Genomic DNA, 19,485 nt, shown 5'->3' on the forward strand with positions numbered 1-19,485 from the left:
TTGTGTGTGAATGTTGATAGTCTATGTTTGTTGCTTGAGCAAAACATTAATAATGTTGACATTATTACAGTTGTAATGCACTTTAACCCTTTCGCATTCAGATTATTCTGTCTAATGTAATGCTTATTTATTCACATTGTTTTCAATTAAATATCCATTATCTTTTTGCATTGAGAGTTTGATGATGTGCCTGTTTATTTTTAGTATGACATTGTAGGGTAAGTGTGAGAAGTTGAATGTAGCCAGTTTGATCATAAAACAAGCATGATATTTGAGTTGGATCTGGTTAGTTTAAATGCTAAAGGGTTAAATGACTTGTGGAATAAAGGAAAATCTGTTACTTGAAAAACAGGCAAGAGTTGGTGACAGGAAGCGCATCTAGCTGTAAAATCTTACTGAAAATAACTTCCCATCTAACCCATGCCAGCATGGAAAAAGAGATGTTAAAATGAATGAAGGAGTGGAAGTAAAGGACTGCCTTGTTTCTTTTTGGCTGTGTGGTAAGTAGCTTGCTTACCAACCACATGGTTCCGGGTTCAGTCCCACTGCGTGGCACCTTGGGCAAGTGTCTTCTACTATAGCCTTGGGCCAACCAAAGCCTTGTGAGTGGATTTGGTAGACGGAAACTGAAAGAAGCTTGTCGTATATATATATATATGTATGTGTGTGTATATGTTTGTGTGTCTGTGTTTGTCCCCCCAACATTGCTTGACAACCGATACTGGTGTGTTTACGTCCCTGTAACTTAGCGGTTTGGCAAAAGAGACAGAGAGAATAAGTACTAGGCTTCCAAAGAATAAGTCCTGGGGGTCGATTTGCTCAACTAAAGGCGGTGCTACAGTATGGCCACAGTCAAAATGACTGAAACAAGTAAAAGAGTAAGAGTAAAAGCAAAAGACTGAAAGATGACCCTTAAATAGGCATGAAGCAAAGAACTGAAAGAAACAGCCTTAATTATGGGTAAAAGGTAAAGTAAAGGATTAGTAATTAATACTTACATGAAATATATGGCAATTGTACGGTGAAACACAGCAGTCTCTATACCAACTCCCCAGAACCCTGCAGAATATAAAAAAAAAAACACAATTAATCCCTCAGTATCATCTTCATTAATGGTTACAATCATAAAATCATAACCACATCCTGATCTTGGAGATGCAGGTCTTACAATTGAAATATTAACGACATTTTATTTCTGAATGTGAACCAAATACAATAATTTTTATTTTGTTATCTATTGTATTTTTGTGGTGTTAATTTAATTTTATATCCATCTATCTATCACTGTTTCAATGTCCATGTATCTGTTGCAGGGTTAGTTGGAAATTGTTGAAGCGTATTTTCTATGGCCATATGCCCTTCCTGTAATATTTCTCCTTGGCCAGAAGACTAGAAATGAATGATACTGTTTGTATGATGATGATGATGATGATGCTTACTTACAACTATCACATGATGTTAGGAGAAGAACACAAACACAATTGGCTCCTTTTGGTTTCCATCTAAGAAACGTACACACACACACACAAGAAGCCTAGTACACACCAACCACCTACCCACTTAAAGGAATCCTATAATACCGTTAAAGGAATCCTGGCTTTAACGGTATTATGAAAGGCCTGGTTGGAGGCCCACCCTCCTGAGTTCTTTTACAGAGCTTAGAAAAACTGAAGGAGCACTGCAATAAGTGTGTGAATTTGAGAGGGGAATTTGTTGAATAAAATCAAAATTAACTGATCCTCCTGTATTTTCTTTTACTCAAAGCCAGGAACTTTTCAGTAACCCTCGTATATATATATATATATATATATATATATATATATATACACACACACACACAAGGGGGTGCTGTATAGTTCCTGGCTTTTAGGGTATTGTGAAAGGTTTGGTTGGAGGTCCAACCTCCCAAGTTCTTTTACAGGGCTTACAAAAACTGAAGGACCGCTGCAGTAGGTGTGTGAATCTGAAGGGAATATGTTGAAGAAAATCATAATTAGCTGATCCTTCAATATTTCTTTTACCCAAATCCAGGAACTTTTCAGCACCTACCTTGTATAAGAGACTTATTACACTCTGCTGCCACACATAGGAAGCTTATTGCAAATCCAGCTACCATGAATTGAAAGCCTATTGTATATATAACTACTACAAACAGAAAGTCTATTATATACGCTACTACTGTTGCAGAGACACCATTCTTTATCATCTTGTTGCTAAACTCAACTTTGTCCAATGAACAGACTGTTTTTTTTTTCTAATGAGTATTCCAATATTCCCCTATGACTGCACCAATCAGCACTAATTGACATATGAATAAATTATAAGGAAATGTGTGTTTCTGTGATAAACTTCAGCATTATGCAGAATGTATAATCTTCTGATGAAGATCACACTGCAACTTACAGACAAAAAGGGACTCAATACCACACGCACACATAGCCATATGATACTCCCAACCACCCCCAACACACACTCATCACAACATTATATATATATATATATATATATATATATAAACACAGGTGTGGTTGTATGGTAAGAAACTTGTTTCCTAACCACATGGTTCCAGGTTCAGTCCCACAGTGTGACACCTAGGACTAATGTCACCTATTATAGCCTTGGGCCGGCCAAAGCCTTGAGAGTATATTAGGTAGATAGAAACTACAAGAAACCTTGACAACTGGTGCTGGTGTATTTACGTACCCATAACTTGGCAGTTCAACAAAAAAAAACAAAAAAAACTGATAAAATAAGTACTAGGCTTGAAAAATAAATTCTGGGGTCGATTTGTTCAACTAAATACCTTCAAGATGGTGCTCTAACATGGCTGCAGTCAAATGACTGAAACAAGTAAAAATCTAATATATATAATACAGAATGGGACACAAAACATCAAGACAGTTAGGTGACACAAGAAAGGGATAAAACATCCAGATAGATAATACAAAGAAAACACGGACAGGTCATTTGGAGTTTTCTTTCTTTCTCTCTCTAAATATATATATATATATATATATATATATATATATATATATACCCATGCTAGCATGGAAAGCGGACGTTAAACGACGACGACGATGATGATGATGATAGAGAGAGAGAGAGAGTGTGGGTGATCCCCAAAAAACAGGAACTTTTGAAAAACCCAACAAGAATAGGAAAACTTCAAATCCAACAACAAAACTTTATTGACAAAAAGTAAAGAATTTGCCTTTTAATAATTAGTAATCCAAAGTAGCAATGTCTGAAAATTATATCCTGTAGATGGCATCCTCTTCTACATATGCATTCTGTCAATCTGCTGTTGAGGTTCCCCATCGCTTGGTGCAACATCTCAGTTGGTATACCACGAATTTCATCTTGAATTTTTTGTTTCAGTTAATCCAGTGACCTTGGTTAAGCCATGTAGACTCTTAAAGTAACCCCACAAGTAAAAATCACAAACGGACAAATTTGGTGATCTTGGGGCCAGTGAATGTCACCAAAGCTTGAGATGACACAGTTACCAAGCAAATCTTACACAAGTGCCATTGACTGCCTTGTAGTGTGCGATGTCGCACCATCATGAAGTTGTGTGGAAAACTGTTCAATGCAGGTACAACAAAAGATTGCAGCATCTCAACATATCGATCCAAAGGGACAATTGGTGTGATCCTCACTTCATTTTTGAAAAAGGCCTGATGACCTTGTACGGTGAAACTGCACACCATACTGTCACCTTGCTGCTGTGTAAAGGGCATTCATGAAGTTCTTTAGGGTTGCTGTCTGCCCAGTAACCATAGTTCTGTTTGTTCATATAACCTGTGAGATGAAAATGAGACTCATCTGACATCCACAGTTTGTCCAGAAATTCGTTCTTTTCATTTATGTCTCCCTAATTTTTTGACAGAAATCTAATTGCAATTGGTGATCATTCTCCATCAGTTTTTGCATGATCTGCAGTCTGCAGCTTGTACGGATGAAATTTTAAGTCAAAATAGAAAATTCGGCAAACACTCTCTCAGGACAACCTTACTGCAGCTGCTTGCTTATGAGCTGAACAACATGGGCGCTGTAAGACATGTAGAGTCTCAATATTCTATGGAGTATGAACACTTCTTGGTTGTCCTGTCAGTTTCTTTTTCAAAACTGATCCACGTCTCTTCAAAGTTTTTAATCCACCTTTTTATCGCGTGTTTTGAGGGAACCTGACCATGATGCCCTAAATTAAGATGACATTGGAACTCACGCTGTACACCCTCCAAACTATTGTTGTCTTTGTAAAGCATTTTTATGGTGAAAGCATGCTGTTATCTGTTCTACTGATCCATGATTATTAAATTACAAGGTTGTTTCTGTGTGAAGCTCACTGTACCACAGTGCTGCCAAATGTACAGTACTACACGGTTGCCATTACGCATTTCAAAAGTTGCCATTTTATTTGTTTGGTAACTGTCAATCAATTTTTTTGTTGGATTTGGATTTTTCCTATTTTGTTGGGTTTTTCAAAAGTACCCATTTTTTTGGAGTCACCCTGTACACACACACATTGCCATCACATTAGTGACAGCTCTCACTTTATATTTGCAATGATGACTGATATATAAATAAAATGATGTCACCTGACTCAGGGTTATACATGAGATTGAGTCAGGTGACTAGAGTGGTGTGGATAAGTAGCATGGTGTGTCATGTTTAAGGCATGTAACTGAGCTTGACCTAAGTGGAGTAGCTGAAGTTAACTTGAAATAAGATAATGTGCTTTACTTAAGGCTTACCAGCTAGGGTTGTTTTGATTAAGGTTTACAGTGGAAGTTGACTAAAATAGAATGGGTGTTTATACTTAAGATTTACAACTGAGATTGACCAAGACTGAGTGGGATATTATATATAAGTTGTACAACTGAGATTGACCAAGACTGAGTGGGATATTATATATAAGTTGTACAACTGAGATAAATAGACAATTTCTTTTTCTATTTGTCTCTGGCAATTTAGCTACAAACTTTAGACAAGACATTCTACTGTAAGATATGAGGTAGGATTGACAAAGGCAAGAAGATTGACATGTTTTGCTGAAGGTGGTAGGAAAATAGTAAGTTTTAGGTGAGTTCAAACCTGTGGCAGTGTCATTCATTAGTTGAGTAGTTCAATAAATCAGTAATTTAATTCACTCCAATGTTTTGTATGTGAGTCAGCTGACATGATTTTGGCACAAAATCATACTCTGAATGAACGAATGAATGCACACACACACCATAGTTGACACAAAAAAACTATACTGAATTGAAGTTAAAGGTATGAGGAAAAAGTGTGTGTGTGTGAGTATGCATACACAAACATGCAGATAAATATATATACACACATATACAGACAGATATATTGGGAAAAAGATAAGACTGGAGAGTTTGTTGTGAAATCATTTACCTATAGCATTCTTACATATGTTTCAGTGAAAAATTATCAAATGGAATTACTGAATGTAATAAATATATCTTCACATCATCAGAGTTGACATCAGAACTGAAGTGCATTAGTTCTTGTGTTTATAAGAGAAGAAGGAAACATTCTAGAGGTTCAAATTAATTTAGAAGCCAACATATGGCAGACTGTTCTTTCCCAGTTTGAAAATTACTTAAACTTGGCCAGATTAACAGATATCTCACTAACAAAAGAAAATGAACCAAAGAGAATTTTTTATAGCAGCAAAAAGTGTAAATGTTAGTAGGAGAATATGGACAGATATATAGCCATAGGATGACCAACAGTCACTTTCTAATCTAGACATTTACTTTTACACACATATCTCACATTTACAAGATATACAGAGATATAAACATACAGAGATATAAATATACACTTATATACATATATATGTATATATTTATAGTCCCACCCATGCTAGCATGGAAGGCAGACATTAAACGATAATGAAATTTGTAAACAAAACAGAAGGTTGCAAATTATAGTGAAGAGTAACACAAATAGGTATTTTTTAATAACTATAATTATATATTATTTATATGATAATATATGCTCCATTTAAAGCGATTAAACCTAAACAATTGACTGCAAAAAGATGGGCTGAACCACTGGGAATTGAACATGACATTAATGCTTACATGGCTCTGTATGCACCCAATTCAACCACACTGCCTACCCATCAATTTCAGCCAATTTTAATGTATAGATTATTTTAGTCTAGTCTAGTATATATATAGGAGTGGCTGTGTGGTAAGTAGCTTGCTTACCAACCACATGGTTCCGGGTTCATTCCCACTGCGTGGCACCTTGGGCAAGTGTCTTCTACTGTAGCCTCGGGCTAACCAAAGCCTTGTGAGTGGATTTGGTAGACAGAAACTGAAAGAAGCCCGTCGTATATATGTATGCATATATGTATGAGTGTGTAATATGTTTGTATGTCTGTGTTTGTCCCCCCAGCATCGCTTGACAACCGATGGTGGTGTGTTTACGTCCCCGTAACTTAGCAGTTCGGCAAAAAGAGACTGATAGAATAAGTACTAGGTTTCCAAAGAATAAGTCCTGGGGTCGATTTGCTCAACTAAAGGCGGTGCTCCAGTAAAGAGTAATATATATAAATCTGTAAACAAACCTGAAGGCTGTAAATTATGGAGAAGAGCAACACAAATAGGTCCTTTTTAATAACTATAATTATATATTATTTATATAATATACGGTCCATTTAAAGTGATTAAGTCTAAACAATTGACTGAAAAAAAGATGGGCTGAACCACTGAGAATTGAACATGACATCAATGCTTACATGGCTCCAGAGCACATATTATTATATAAATAATATATGATTATAGTTATTATTAAAAAGGATCTATTTGTGTCGCTCTTCTCTGTAATTTACAACCTTCGGGTTTGTTTACAAATTCATAAATATATATAGTCTAGACTAAAATTATCTATACATTAAAATTGGCAGAAATGATGGGTGGGCTATGTGGCTGAATTGGGTGTGTATAGAGCCATGTAAGCATTGATGCTGTGTTCAATTCCCAGTGGTTCAGCCCATCTTTTGTCAGTAAATTGTTTAGGTTTGGTCGCTTTAAATTGAGTATATAGTATTATATAAATAATATATAGTTATATACATTTGGGGGTTCAGAAAGTAATTGCATTTTTTTCATCACTATGAAATATGAACCAACCAATCATGTCAGAACCAAAGTCAAATGGTCTGGAACTGTCTGCAAATGGGTATATCATCACTTCCCTCCAGTAATGTGTCATTCATAGTTATTTCAGTGATTAACTCCATGGAGGACAAGAACTTTATGAAACAACATATTCGCCATTGTTTACTGTATGAGTCTTGAAAGAAAAGTACCACTTCAGAATGAAAAACATTTGTGAAGTATATCCACTTGCAGTGAAAGTCTGTACATGTTAGCTGTGGTTTAAAAGGTTTAATGATGGTGATTGTGGCATATTTGACAAGCCTCACTCTGGAAGAAACTCACTCTGAAGGATAACCTTTTGAATGAGACTAATGTTTTGGATCCATGTCAAAGCACCAGAGATTTGGCACATGCGTGTGTTTGTGAGTTTGTATTTACATATTTGTACGGATGTGTATCTGTACATAAGCATACATTTGCTTGCATATGTAAATGAGCATAAATATGTTTATATATGTGTATATTTGTCATCTTGTTTTCTCTCTCTCTCTCTAAGGGGTAATGCCTTACTATCATTCAAAATTCCCTTAACATTACCCTTTCTACCATCATTTGTGGTTTATTAACTTTTGCTCTCGTTGAAAGGCCTCACTGTTTAACATCCTTCCTGTATTATCTTAGCCTTACAAGCTAACTTTCCATGTAATTTCATATACTTGTTGTTGTCCTGTCTTCACACCAAAACTTTGGAACATTGGAGAAAATATACACTTCTACAGAAGCTGATGAAAGAGTAAGGTCTTGACTTTGTTTGTATTTTGTCCTGTGTGGGTCTTTCATTTGTTGTGCATGCTTAATTTTCCCTATATTCTTTTACTTGTTTCAGTCATTAAACTGCAACCATGCTGGAGCACCACCTTGAAAACCTGTCAAACAATTCAACCCAGTACTTATTTTCTAAGCCTTGTATGTATGCTATCAGCTCTTTAGCTGAACCACTAAGTTATGGGGACATAAACACACCAACAATGACTGTCAGGGAGGGGTGACGGACAAACACAGACACACACACACGTGTGTGTGTGTGTGTGTGTGTATATATGATGGGCTTCTTTCAGTTTCCATCTACCAATTTCACTCACAAGGCTTTGGTCAGCCTAGGCTATAGTTGAAGACACTTATCCAAGGTACCACTCTTTTGAATTACATATATTCTACACGACTTTATAACACAATATCGGTAATTTAAAATTTTTAGATGAGTTTTTTTAAGAAAATAAAATTTAAAAAAAAATAATACTAAAAATAAGACCAATATTTTAGCTTAACAAATTTTTTTTATATAAAAAATATTAACTTAAAGTTTTAAAAATTGCAATAAAACTATATAAAACAAAATAGTGCACACATTATTTGATGAACAATTTCAGAAATTTAATTAGCAAATTCTAACTTCAGCAGCTATATTTTAAGTATTTTTTTTCTTTTTCTTGTCCAGTACTTTTCCAGATTTAGTTACTGTTTGTTCTATACCTTTCCAGACTTAGTTACTGTTTGTCCTGTACCTTTCCAGGTACTTTTCCAGGTTCAACACTTAAGAATATTCTAGGATTCTGCACCTGCATTTTTCATTCTCGTCCAGTTTTTTCCCAGGCAATGCTCCTATTATTATAATTAATTATATCTACTTTTATAATTGAAAAAAAATGATACTTTTGTAAATATTTTTTAAATAAAGATTTTGTTTGCACCTAAACATAACAGAGGATTAATAGTAACATATCCATTACAAATAAATATATCTTTAAACAATTTTTTATTACAAAATAATGTTATATTTTAATTAAATAATTGATACTCTTTACTCTTTTACTTGTTTCAGTCTTTTGACTGTGGCCATGCTGGAGCAACGCCTTTAGTCGAGCAAATCGACCCCAGGACTTATTCTTTGGAAGCCTAGTACTTATTCTTTCGGTCTCTTTTGCCGAACCGCTAAGTTACGGGGACATAAACACACCAGCATCGGTTGTCAAGCGATGTTGGGGGGACAAACACAGACATACAAACACATACACACATACATATATATATACATATATATGACAGGCTTCTTTCAGTTTCCGTCTACCAAATCCACTCACAAGGCATTGTAGTTTTTTTTTAATGTTTTTAATATGTATATATTACATATGTACATACATTAACAGAGTGATAAAAAATTAATATGAAATCACAAAAACCCAAAAAAATTTTTATGCTTAATACTTTTAGACAGGGTTTTCCAGGATATTTGTTTCAATGAACTTTCATTTAAGTTCAAATATTATTTTTCCCTCAAAATGACAAAAATATTTTGATTTCTTAAAATTATAACTTTTTTTCTTCTTTTTTTGTCACATAAGTCACACAACTTTTTTGTAGCAAATATTTTTTGACAAGGTTTTCATCTAAAGAAATCTCAAATGTAATAGGGCTGTGAAAACAGGTTTAGAAGATTGGCTAAATACCCTTAGAAAACAATAAAAAAAAGTGGCTAAGCAAGTTGCTACAGAGAATCAAATGCTACCTCTCACCAACTCCAGCTATGTGCTCTCTGCACCATTAAGCTAAGCAACCTATGACATCTGATGCTGTCTTTTATAAAGCTAAATATCTTAAAATTACAAAAATATTTTGACTTGTTAAAATGATCACTTCTTTTTTTATCACTTAAAGCCACATAACTTTTCTTATAGCCAATATTTTTTGACGAGGTTTACACCATAAAATTCACCTCACAGAGCTCTTTCGTTTGAACACAATAATTGTATAGTTTTCTTTTATAATAGCTGAGAAATTTTGATTCAAAGTCAATTTAGTGAGTTATTAACCAATATTTTCATCACTTAAATCCACACATTTTCTGTATATAAAACTTTCTAGTAAGGTTTCCACCTAAACATTCTTCTCCGTGAACACATTTTTTAAAACCCAATTAACCTACCCTTTTCATTTGAAATAAACTAAGATATTTTGATGCAAAGTCAATTTTCTGCATTAACCTCCCATTTTTGACCTCACATATTCTGACCTAACCTTTTTCAAAAAACCAAATTTCAACTAGTTTTTCTCAAAATGTAGCTAATAACTGGTCCATCATTGCTGGAAAACCACACTGAGAATGGAATTAGTGATGAAATCTGGAACTGTTTGCAAGTATCTAAAAATTAACCATAAGAATATATTATATGTGTGTGTGTGTGTGTGTGTGTATAAAACATCACCACACACTCATATAAGAGACATTCCAATACATAGCATGACTAACACATGCTTATAATTATAGTAAAAATGTCCATGACCACACATTACTATGACAAAGGTTCCCATGCCTGACATGCATACCACACACTCCTACACACTCATGCACCGTCCACACACCTGCACATGTATGAGTGTGCATGTGAACATAGGGAGGTGGAAGAAGAAATTATGGAACAGTATTACATTTATACATACTCATTTATGCACTTTTCTTTCTGTCTGTCTCTCTCTCACACACACATACAAGAAATATTTGTTGTTGTTGGCACTCCGTCACTTACGACGTTGAGGGTTCCAGTTGATCCGATCAACGGAACAGCCTGCTCGTGAAATTAACGTGCAAGTGGCTGAGCACTCCACAGACAGACACATGTACCCTTAACGTAGTTTTGGGGGATATTCAGCGTGACACAGTGTGACAAGACTGGCCCTTTGAATTACAGGCACAACAGAAACAGGAAGTAAGAGTGAGAGAAAGTTGTGGTGGAAGTGTACAGCAGGGTTCGCCACCATCCCCTGCCGGAGCCTCGTGGAGCTTTAGGTGTTTTCGCTCAATAAACACTCACAATGCCTGGTCTGGGAATCGAAACCGCGATCCTATGACCGCGAGTCCGCTGCCCTAACCACTGGGCCATTGCACCTCCACACAAGAAATATAACCACATAACAAATCATAAAAAAAAAAAAAAAATTAAAACTTTTTCTGACTGCATATATACACAAATATGAAGTAAATATGTGTTTGTGCGTGTGTATATATTTAGATGTAGATATGTGTGTGTTTTTGTGTGTGTGTGTGTGTTCATTTACACACACACACACAAACACATACATCCAGTCCTAACCTTGGCCACACTGCAAATGCAGTGAGGATTTTCTGTTATTTGTGAACAAACGTTGAACTGTGTGTGTATCTAAACAGCTGAATACTGCAGCAACTTAACAGTTTTACTCGCAAACATATGGTTAAGAGTTGTGTAGATTAGGGTGAGTTGGTGGAGGAAGTAGATCTAGACAAATATATCAACCTGATGTGGACAGTTAAGCACTCTGACAAGAAGCTAGACAGGTAAGTAATAGAAAAACATATAAATAACAAATAAGTAGGACATTAGAGGTAAAGAGAGAGAGAAAGTGTGAGACAGACAGATAGATATATAGATAAACAATCAGATGAATTAAATAGACACAGACTTAAATAGATGCAGTTGTTCTTGCATGAACAATATCATTTGCCAGATCACACATTACAATTGAAAATAATATGTTTATTGTCCAACAAAGGTAATATAAGCATCAGAAAAAATTCCAATAATTTCCCAACCATAACTATAAACCTTGGTGGTCAAGTCAATCTAACTTTGAACATGGGTATTTTTTGATAGGGACACTCTCTGTTATAACCATGTATTATTTAGAAGTAGTTTCAGTGACAAGCTAATTTACATTGCAAACATTTCAGGCACTTCATGCCAAAAGAAAACAATGAACATGGACAGTCATCTGGTATAACCTACCTTAAAACTTGGACATTACGACAAACATAGCCAAAAATATCTTAGCTCTAGTATGACAACATTTCCCACCAACACACAAATATAAGAAGCTTTTCAATGCACACAATGTAAAGACCAGCTATTTTTGTATGTGCGACAATGTTTCCCAATCATAGGATAAAATCAAAATTACACATCCACCCTCCTCCCCAACAATCAACTTGCAATTGATGAAATCCAGCAACCTTTCTATTCAAGCAATTCTGTGTTTATAAAGGAACATGGTGGTTGGTGAAAAAACTTTCAAAGATCATTATCATCAGTGTTTTCACACATTTAGTTCAAGATACAGGGAAAATTTCCCTTTTCTATCTAACGAGCAGGCCGTTCCGTTGATCGGATCAACTGGAACCCTTGACATTGTAAGCGATGGAGTGCCAACAACAACAACAAATATCTCCAACTATAAACTCCACACCAAGTATTGAGTGCTCTTTTCTTTCATTTGTGCACTGTATATATATATATATATATATATATATATATATATACACACACATATATATATACACACACACATATATATATACACAAACATACACGATAGGGTGCTGAAAAGTTGTTGGTTTTAATGATATTGTGAAAGACCTGGTTGGAGGACCAACCTTCCGATTTCTTTTACAGGGCTTAGAAAAACTGAAGGACCACTGCAAGAGGTGTGTGAATCTGAGAAGGGAATACATTGAAAAAAATCATAATTAACTGATCCTCTGTATTTTCTTTTACCCAAAGCCGGAAACTTTTCAGCACTCACTCATCATTTAACATGTTTTCCATGCTGGCTTGGGCTGGATGGTTTGACAGGATCCAAAGAGCTACAGGACTACATTGAGCTTCAATGTCAGCTTTAGCATGGTTTCTATCACTGGATGCCTTTCCTAATGCCAAGCACATTACAGTATGTACAGGGCAGTTTTCTCATGGCACCAACACCAGTGACATTGCCAAATAACTTGGAAGAGAAGAGAAGGAAAAAGCATCCTTGATGGTGTGAGTGAAGTTACTGGAGGAGAGGAGGTGGCTTTATGCCAAGTGTTAGGGAAAGGCATATTGCTCTACAGGCAATACATGGTGACACCACATTATATAGAGGTGGGTGGGAGTAGCTGGAAAGAAGACATAGTGATAAGGAGATGCTAGAGCATTTCAAGATACAAGAATGGGAGTATCAATGAGAAAGCAGAGTGGAATAGGGGAAGGAGAAGGAGAGAGAAGGCAATTTCATTTGAGTGTCAGAGGGGAACAGGTGTTAAAGATGGGTGTACAGGTGGATATAGTGTGTGATGAACAATGGTGGAGGTGTGGTTGATGAAAAATATCACTATGGAAGGGTGGAATACACACACACACACACATAATGATTAGTTGTTCATTTCATATAGACTTTTCCACACTTGCTTGAGTCAGATGAAATTTGTTGAGGCAGATTTTCTCTGGCCAGATGCTCAGCATGATTCCAACCATTACCTGTTTCTAAGCAAGGAAATAATATTTCTCCAGGGCCAGATATGTTTTTCACAGAAAACTGGAAACAAACAACATCACTTGTTTAATGATGCTGCTCATTTACAACCATCATATGATGATTGTACAAGGGTGTACACACACACACGAGGAGCATATTTCAGAGTTTGCTCAAAAGGCTTTGTTAGTCCAAGGGCAGAAGTAGAAGACACTCACCCAAGGTGCCACACAATGAGATTGAACCTGAGACCATATAGTTGGGAAGCAAGTTTTTTTAACCAGAAAGTCATGCCTGTGCCTATATGGGCACTTTTACATCCATTTTTCTATGCTAGCATAGGTTGGGCGAATATGTAAAGTTCTTCTTTTACTGCTGGATACCCTTCCAATTGCTAATTCTTATCTGCCATGCAAGTAAACAGATTTCTTTTATTCCACTCATGTTAGAGAGTACAGAACTACAGGATGATTTCTTTTGCTGAACATTTTCATGCGAGGACAAGGAATGTAAACATTTACAGACATATGCACAAACATACAGTGATATTCAACAGGTTTGCATAAGCTTCCAGCCACTAATTTCACTCATAAGGCATCATTGGACTAAGGTCACAGTTCAAGACATGTGGTTGAGAAGTGAACTTTATAATGATACAGCTATGTCTAGACACACACACACACACACAGATACAACTGTGTGTATCTGTGTGTTTCTTTGTAAATATATGTCATAATTGATGGTGGAACTTGAAGTAGATTAAGCTGTAAATAATAGAGTGTAAATACTAGGTTAGAAAAACCGCTTGGATGAAAAAGTCAAAGCACCCTTGAAGTTTCTCAACTCTTATGACACAAACAACATGTGTGTATGCGGTGTGTGTGTGTGAGAGCATATGCATGTGTGTAAGTGTGGGCGTGAGTGGCAACAAGGTGGCCAGTCACACTACAGAGAAAGGTGTTAGGTGGACTTTGCTGGAATGTGACAGTTGTCCTTCCATACTTACAATTGGTGATGCCATGTATCTCCAACCAATGACATTGTTCATGTCACAAGTATTTCAATGTCTATAAATATTTCGTTTTGTCTTGTGTAAGTAGGAGAGACAGTGTTTTTAGTTATAGTGTTGTGGGCATGTTTTATGTTGTTATAACATTATCCCTTGGATGATTCAGAAAAATTGTGCAACTGGTAACAGGGAAAGCAAAAGAGTTAGAGGCTGCTGCAGCAACAGACTATGTCTTTTGTATATCCAAGTGTTTTCATTTTGAGTATCTGTGGAAGTGGCAGAAATACAGCTTATAATAATAATATGCTTCAAATGTCTGTGCATATCCAGCCGTAGAAACCAAGTCAAAATAGACAGGGGCCTGGTGTAGGTCTCCAGCTTACCATCTCCAGTCAAACTCTCTAACCCATACCAGCATGGAAAGCAGATGTTAAATGATGATGATGATGACACACATATGTGTGCACTGTCAAACAAACATGAGCACTTTCACATGCACACATGATGAACTTTTAGCTTCCACCTGCCAAACTCACTCATAAGGCTTTGTTTGGCCCAAGGATGTAGTAAAGGCACTCGCCCAAAATGCCACACATGAGACTGAACTCAAAACCACTTGCTTGGAAAGTGAACTTCTTAACCCACATGGCCATGCCTACATGTATGTGGGTGGGTGGATGGATGGATGAATGGACAGGTAGATAGTTTACATAAGTGTCTGCAGTTACATTTATAATGTACATGTGTGTGTGAATGAGTGCATGTCATAGTTTTCTATTGTTTTAATTGCTTTGGTCATGTGACTTCGGCCATGCTGGAACACCGATTTTAGTCGAAAAAAATCGACCCCAGGATTTATTCTTTGTAAGTTTAGTATTTATTCTATAGGAGTGTTTTGCCAAATGACTAAGTTATGAGGATGTAAACACAGCAACATCAGTTGTTGAGTGATGGTGGAAGTATAGACACACAAACACATACATATAATATATATACATACACATATATATACATACGTATATATATATATATATATATATATATATATATATATATATATATATATATATATATATATGTACACATATACAAACACAATATATATATATATATATATATATATATATATATATATATATACACACATACAAACACACAATATATATACATATATATAATACATACACACACAGTATATATATATATACATATATATATATACATTGAGTGGTTGGCGTTAGGAAGGGCATCCAGCTGTAGAAACTCTGCCAAATCAGATTGGAGCCTGGTGTAGCCATCTGGTTTCACCAGTCCTCAGTCAAATCGTCCAACCCATGCTAGCATGGAAAGCGGACGTTAAACGACGACGACGACGACACACATGTATTTATGTATATATACACACGCACAATACTGAATACATGTTATCAGATCTCTCCACTCATGTACACGTGTCACCAAGTCAACCATGTTTTTCAGGGAAAAAAGGAATTAGAAATAATAGTGAAGGGAAAATAATAGACATATATTATATGTCTATTATATATATTATATATATTACATGTCTATATGACATATATTATATGTCTATATGGGAAAATAATAGAAAATAACAGACTGATTGACTGAATGGCAGAAAGATACACAACTGACATGAAAATCTTCTTGAAAAAAAAACAAACCATACCACCAACTTTACAAGTTTCCCAAACTCATCATAGGATTTAAATCTTTCTTCTCAAATTATTGATGCTACATACACATTATATAACCTAATTTTAATAAACGACCAGTTTGTCATTTCAATACTACATTAAACATATTGCTGACCTTCTTTCCTCTCTTTAGTTTATAGAGGATTAGGTGAATTGGCTATTAAATAGCGAGTTGAGAGGCTGGTGTTGTGGATCTTGCCTGTGCCCACATGTAAGAGCTGACTTGTGGCTAAACAAGCCCTTTAATAATCACCTCCAACAAGTAATGTGACTGTAGGAAAAAATGTCATGTCTTTGGGGACACAAGTGTCTCATGAAACATTAATATATCTATATAGGAGCAGACATGGCTGTGTGGTAAGAAGTTTGTTTCCCAACCACATGGTTCCAGGTTCAGTCCCACTGTGTGGCACTTGGTGCAAGTTTCATCTACTATAGGGTTGGGCTGACCAAAGTCTATATATATATATATATATATATATATATATATTTGTGTATGTATATATGTATGTATGTATGTATGTATGTATGTATGCATGTATATGTGCATGTGTATGTATCTTTGTGTATGTGTTTGTCCTCTACCACCATTTGACAACCGGTGCTGGTGTCACCATAACTTGGCAGTTTGGCAAAAGAGATTGATGGAATAAATACCAGACTTTACCAAGAAAACAAAAAGAATATTAAGTACCGGGGTCGATTTGTTTGACTAAAATTCTTCAAGTCAGTGCCCCAGTATGGCCATAGTCTATTGATTAAAACAAATAAAAGATAAAAGGTTATTGCAAGTATTTGGAATGTGCAGCTTAGAGGTGTGGAGAGTACAAAAAGTTATAAAAATCTTACTCTAGCAAAGTACTACTACTACTACAATGATGATGTTGTCATTGTTGTCGTCATCATCATCATCGTCATCGTCGTATTTTAATGTCCACTTATCCATGCTTGCACAGGTCAGATGGAATTCAGTAAGGCTGATTTTCTTTAGCTGGAAGCCCTTCATGTTGCCAATCTTCACCTGTTTCCAAGTCTAGGACTCTCGTTTGTTGGACATGTTTTCGGAAAAGAGTGATGGTGACACAATTATAACACAATGTCAAGACAAGGAGACACACACACACACACACACACACACACGTATACAGATATGATATGGGCTACTTTCAGTTTCATTCTACCAGATTCATTCACAAGGCTTTGGTTGTCCTGAGGCTACAGCAGAAGACACTTACCCAAGATGCTACACAGTGGAGCTGAGCCTGAAACCATGTGGTTGTGAAGCAAAGTTCTTAATCACATAGCCATGCTTATCTGTGTGTGTGTGTGTATCTTTTACTTTTACCACCTACCCTCAGACTAAGGGACTCTCATCCAAAACCTTCATATTCCATGCCAGCTCATTGCCTTAAAAATAATGCTTTACTGACCACAAAGGCTGAAAACTTCGGATAATACAAAAACAAAGAATAGGTAGAGTAGGGAGCAAGTTGTGACTATTTGAGCCCAAGACTACACTGTTTATTTACCGACTCAAGAAAGATGAAAGGTAAAGTTGACCTAAAGGATTTGAACTTAAGACAGTGATTCTACCAACACACACACACACACACACACACTAACAGAATAGTCTGATTCAGTTAGAGAGCTCCTAAATGATCACTTGAATGCTAGAAATAGCAGCCAAATTTTTATCAAGTCACCTCCAACTATTTAAAAAATAAAAAAAACACACGTTGGATAATGTGATACCCACCAAAAAGAAAATGAGAGACTGGTAATGGCTGGAGTAGCTTTGAATCATAAGCCTGCTTGGATGAAGATCAAGATTGTCTAGGGGCTAAACAACAACCTACACAAATTCAAACTGAATATTAACCTGGATGAAAGTCACCCACGTACCCCTGTAGGAAGAGCTGATGTCATGGGTAAACTACTTTTTTAAGCACACTGATAAAAAGTACAGTCATACTGACAAACTTAGAGAAACAAAAATAACTATAGCTAGACAGATGCATACATTAACTGGAAGAGAGATTAGAGAAAGATAGACAAAGATAGACTTAGATAGAAAGATAGCTAGACAGACAGACAGATAGATAGATACATACATACATACATACATACATACAGAGACGGATGTATGGACATACAGACAAACAGATTAACAAACTTGACATAGATAGATAGATAGATAGATAGATAGATAGATATGACAGACAGATAGATAAGCAGATAGACATAGGCAGAAAGACCGAGACAAATAAACAGAGATAGACAGAGAGATAGATAGATAGAGGCAGACAAGCAGACAGACTGACAGATAGACAAACAGAAAGAGTGACAGACATGCAAACAATCTTTTTCTTCTATATTAGATAGACAAACATATATAGGCGGGGAGATCGTTGGTAGAGAGAGAGAGGGAGGGAGCGAAAGACAGACACATGGTATATGGACATACTGACACAAACACATGCTGTCACAAAAGAGAGATACAAAAAAAGACAGACGAGGCGGGGAATGAAAATACTAGACAGGTGAGGTCTATGTACGCGCGTGTGGAACAGAAAAGTAGAAGGAACGACAATGTGGAAAGAGACAGTGGTGTGAGTGGGGAGGGAGAGAGAGAGAGAGATAGAGAGGAGAAAGAGAGGGGTGCAGTGGGTGGTTACCAAGGTGCAATAGTGAACAAGAGAAAACAGCAGATCTGGTTGCCGTGGCAGCAAAAGTGGCGTGATCTCTTTTAATGGCTGGCTTCAATGAGCTGACTCACTCCCACCACACACAGACTCAATTGGGACTACCACCACCACCACCATCATTACAGCAGCTGTGTCGACACAATACAGGATAATACTGAATGCCCCCTCCCCCACATCTTTCACTCCCACGCTTTTTGAAGCAAATATACAGATAGGTACACTTAAACAGTTATAGACAGCCTATCGAATAACATCAAACACACGAGCCAATAAGTGAGCCACTACGATCTACTAGAAATAGCAGTCAAATCTCCCTAACAGGAAGGACACATTGGATGATGTAGTGTAAAAGAAAAACAAAAGGGCTCATTAGATAGTGTAATGTGATTTTAAAGTCAGATGATCACAAAATGATCGTAGTATAGCTGTGTGTGTGTGTGTGTGTGCAAGAATTAGGCAAAATTTGACGTCCCGATTAACACGAATTGTATTCTATATATCTTTTATCTTGCTTGTCATGGCACGGCCTTGAGGAATTTTAGTCAAAATAATTGACCCCCACCCCTTACACTTAGCTTCTTTTTCAGCATGGTACTTATTCTATTGGT

At 36.2% G+C, this 19,485-nt stretch overlaps 1 protein-coding gene across 2 annotated transcripts in view; it reads right to left on the bottom strand.

Moving 5' to 3' along the window:
• Positions 1–19,485, bottom strand: part of LOC106874091 (transmembrane protein 72) — a 103,376-nt gene that overhangs the window by 12,066 nt on the left and 71,825 nt on the right. For both annotated transcript variants that reach the window (XM_052967900.1, XM_014921691.2), the window contains exon 2: positions 999–1,059. In XM_052967900.1, coding sequence (XP_052823860.1) covers positions 999–1,059 — 61 coding nt within the window. The remainder of the gene's footprint in view (positions 1–998; positions 1,060–19,485) is intronic.

The sequence above is a fragment of the Octopus bimaculoides genome, chromosome 5 (genome assembly GCF_001194135.2).
Source record: "Octopus bimaculoides isolate UCB-OBI-ISO-001 chromosome 5, ASM119413v2, whole genome shotgun sequence".
NCBI lineage: Eukaryota > Metazoa > Mollusca > Cephalopoda > Octopoda > Octopodidae > Octopus > Octopus bimaculoides.